General features: G+C 51.3%; 1 protein-coding gene across 3 annotated transcripts in view; it reads right to left on the bottom strand.

Moving 5' to 3' along the window:
• SYT2 (synaptotagmin II) overlaps positions 1 to 2,318 on the bottom strand; it is an 11,772-nt gene extending 9,454 nt beyond the window's left edge. For 2 of the 3 annotated variants that reach the window (XM_008581728.1, XM_008581726.1), the window contains exons 1-2: positions 2,141 to 2,318; positions 1,023 to 1,196 (exon numbers count right to left, since the gene is read on the bottom strand). In XM_008581728.1, the coding sequence (XP_008579950.1) occupies positions 1,023 to 1,196; positions 2,141 to 2,318 (352 nt within the window). The remainder of the gene's footprint in view (positions 1 to 1,022; positions 1,197 to 2,140) is intronic. The other variant, XM_008581729.1, reaches the window with a different exon arrangement.
• Positions 2,319 to 3,493: the final 1,175 nt, after the last annotated feature.

The raw sequence follows: 3,493 nt of genomic DNA, 5'->3' as shown, positions 1-3,493 counted from the left end.
AGAGAAAATCCTGCAGCTCAAACCAGCCCCTGAAGTCACAGCCGCTTGGTGAGACCAGGCTGGGCTGTGCCCAGGTTGTTCTTGGAACCCCCGACACACACACACACCCACCCACACACACACACACACACACACACTCAAAAGCTGTTCTGCTCCCTGACCAACTTCTTGAGATCAGGCCTTCTTGAGATCACCCTCCACACTGACTCCTTGGACAAGAGATTTCTCCCAGCCACTCCCAGAACAAATATGGGGGAAAGTGAGGCACACAGGGGCCTCTGTAAACTTAAAAGGAGAAATTTTGGTATGTCAAGGGACCTTTCTAGGCTGACTAACATCAAAAGACAGGGGTAAATACACATAATTATTCTATGATTAGTGCTGGGTTCCATTGGGCCCTGTCTGGTGCCTAAGGATGATTCTTCTGCCTCACTCGATTGCCTGCCCCACCCCCAGCTAGGTGCCCCCAGTGAGACATTGTCTTCAGCCTCTTCTGGCAGGAAAACACAGGACCACCCACTGGTGTTTTCCTGGCAGTAGCGGTGGGGTGTCTCTCCAACATTTTGTCCCAGTAGCCTCTTTGGAGGTCAATATATCGTTCTCTTCCTGTTTTTCCATGAATGAGTTCATGCCAACACTCGAATAAGTTCCCCTTCCCACCAGCTGATGGTTGGATGAGGTTATACTACCAATATAGCCAGTAGAGACCGTGTGGAGTTTGGGGGTTTGTTTGTTTGTATTTTTAAAGATGACCGACCGGTAAGGGGATCTCAACCCTTGGCTTGGTGTTGTCAGCACCACGCTCACCCAGTGAGCTAACCAGCCATCCCTATATGGGATCCGAACCCGGGGCCTTGGTGTTATCAGCACCGCACTCTCCCGAGTGAGCCACGGGGCCGGCCCAAGTCCCCCTGGAGTTTTAAGAAGGGAGCCAGGCTGGCTGTGGAAGGCCAGACGCCTCTGCTCGGCCCTTCGGGGTGAGGCAAGCCTGGCTGGGCGGCTGCCGTCGCCCCCCCCGCCACTCCCTACCTGGCCCCCTCTCATGTCCTTCATGTTCATGGCATTCTTCATGCCTTTGCCCTTCTCCTTCTTGTTCTTCTTCTTCTTGCAGCAGCACTTCTTGCAGATGCAGAAGCAGCAGGTGAGCAGCAGGAGGCCGGCGACCACGGCGATGGCGATCAGTGCCCAGGGTGGTACTGCCCACACAGAGGAGACCCCAGAGTCAGGGGTGCTGTTCCTCACAGCCCCTGACCCCAAAGCACTGGCAAAAATGGGTAGGGACTAGGACCTCCCCCTGCCCCAGCTCCCCATTTTTTTAGCCACACACCCACGAGTGATTTGCAGGTAAGGTGCATATAATCTGCGTGCCTTTTCATTAACACCTTGCTCTTTCCTTAGCCTGCTGCCCTTGTGGATACCGCTGTGAACCGAGAGGTAGCAACCAGGTGCACGCGTGAAAGAACATCCGTTTGGCTCTACTGAGTTTTGACTAGTTCTATCTATGGAGAACCTGACACATACTGTAGAGAATGGGGTCGTCCTTGTCACATCCCGGTGATAAGGAAGAGCCCCTTGGCCCCCGTCCCTTGTCTCCAGCCTTGAGAGTGCTGATGCAAAGACAGAAAGGCTCCTTAAGGTCTAGTGTGGACCTAAAGGGCTGGGCGCTGCAGAGCTCCAGTGTTTGGGGATGGGTCCTGGGCTGCTTTCCGTGCTCCTGAAGACCATCTCCCACCAGAGTGTGGCTTCTCCCCCTTAAACTGGATCTCTGGTGTCTGCTACACAGCTTTGGCCAGAAATGTAGAAAGCAGGAAGGGTTTTTATTTTCTGTCTTCCAAAATAAAGTAATTTCAAAGTGTTACTGGAAAACCTGAATAGTGACTTCTGTTTCCTAATTCTTCATCTTCTGACAATTTTCTACATTGTAACTTAGAACTTTTATCTCCGGGAAGCTGGGGTGCATAACCCCCCTCCTTGTTTCCTTCATTAGTGTCAGACCTGCTTCCTCCTCCCCCATTCCTGTAGGGGCTCTCCAAAGAATCCAGCCTTAAACCCAAGCATTAGGAAAGAAAGCAGCAATCGCACCCCAGAGGCGTGTCCCCTCCCTCAACCCTGACCTGCCACAATCCCCTGGGACACTCACAGGGGATCTTGTTGATCTCATTGAAGAACTTCTCCTTCAGCTTGGCAAACATGTCCTCCTGGCTCTCCCCAGCACCCCCACTCTCAGTGGAGTTGTCCATGGGCCCAACTGGCATTGTGGCAGTGGTGGTGGCAGGAACCACAATGGGCTCCTGATTCCTCTTGAAGATGTTCCTCATGGTGGCGGAGGGGACAGCTGTGAATGAGAGAAGAAAGCAGGGTGAACATTCCAAAGGTCCTCTTCCCTCAGAAAGCTCTGCCAAAGGACCAGGAGAAGCTCCTCCAAAAGCTAAAGACTGTTAAATCTCTTTAAAACGCAAAGATATTTTGCATAATGTCAGCAACTGTGCTAAAAACAGTATTAGCCATCATTAAGCTAGTACATGTGTGTCAGGCACCGTGCAATGTATTTTCAATACATTATCTCACTTAATTCAAACGACCTAATATTTTATTATTGTTCCCACTTAACAGATGAGGAAACAGGTTCAGAGAAGTTAGCAGTTTTCCCAAGGTCACTGTATTAGTCTATTCCAGTTGCTTATAACAAAATACCTGAAACTGGGTGATTTATAAAGAAAACAAAATGTATTGCTTACAGTTCCTGAGGCTGGGAAGTCCAAAGCCCATCTGATGGTGTCAACAGTGACCCACGCACCTCACATTGCAAGATGGTGGAAGCAGAGAGAGACACAGACAGAGAGGCAGACTCTCCTCTTCTGTTAAAGCCTCAGAACCACGCCCTGACCACCATTTATAATCCATTCACTACTGCACAGTCCTACAATCCAATCCCCTCTTCAAGGCTACATTTTTCAGTGACCATAATAGGATCTCCCACCCTCTTAACAGTCACAGTGGGGGCTAAGTTTCTAATACATAAAACTTGGGGGACACAATTCAAGCTTCAGGGAGTTCGGGGGGACATAAATCAATCCACTACAGTCACTTGTTGTAAATTCTGGGACTGAGGTTTGACCGAATCTGCCTGACTCTGAAGCCCATAGCCCTGGTTGCCTTCCCATCCCTCACTTAAATCTAACCTCACGACACCTCCAGGGAAGGAGCGAGGTTCTGCACCAGGGACTCCTCCTTGAGTCCACGACATTGCCCTGCAGAGATGCTCCTCCTGTCTCCGCAGTGCTCATCCCTGGCTCCAGGTCCTCCTCCTGCCCTCTACGACCCCCTCCCCAGCCCTTTTCTCCTTCTTCACTGACTCCCTCCCTCAATGCTCGCTCAGGGTTTGCGCTGACCTCTAAGAAGCAAGGCCCCTGTCCCCACCTCTAGCCCTCCCTCCCCTGGGCTTCAGCCTAGTCTTTCGCCCAGCTTGGGGTTCATCTCCAGCCCTGCCTCC

Source organism: Galeopterus variegatus, unplaced genomic scaffold (assembly GCF_000696425.1).
Source record: "Galeopterus variegatus unplaced genomic scaffold, G_variegatus-3.0.2 Scaffold2446, whole genome shotgun sequence".
Lineage (NCBI taxonomy): Eukaryota > Metazoa > Chordata > Mammalia > Dermoptera > Cynocephalidae > Galeopterus > Galeopterus variegatus.
The sequence above is the reverse complement of the archived record's forward strand: the minus strand, read 5'-3'. Positions and strand labels throughout refer to the sequence as shown.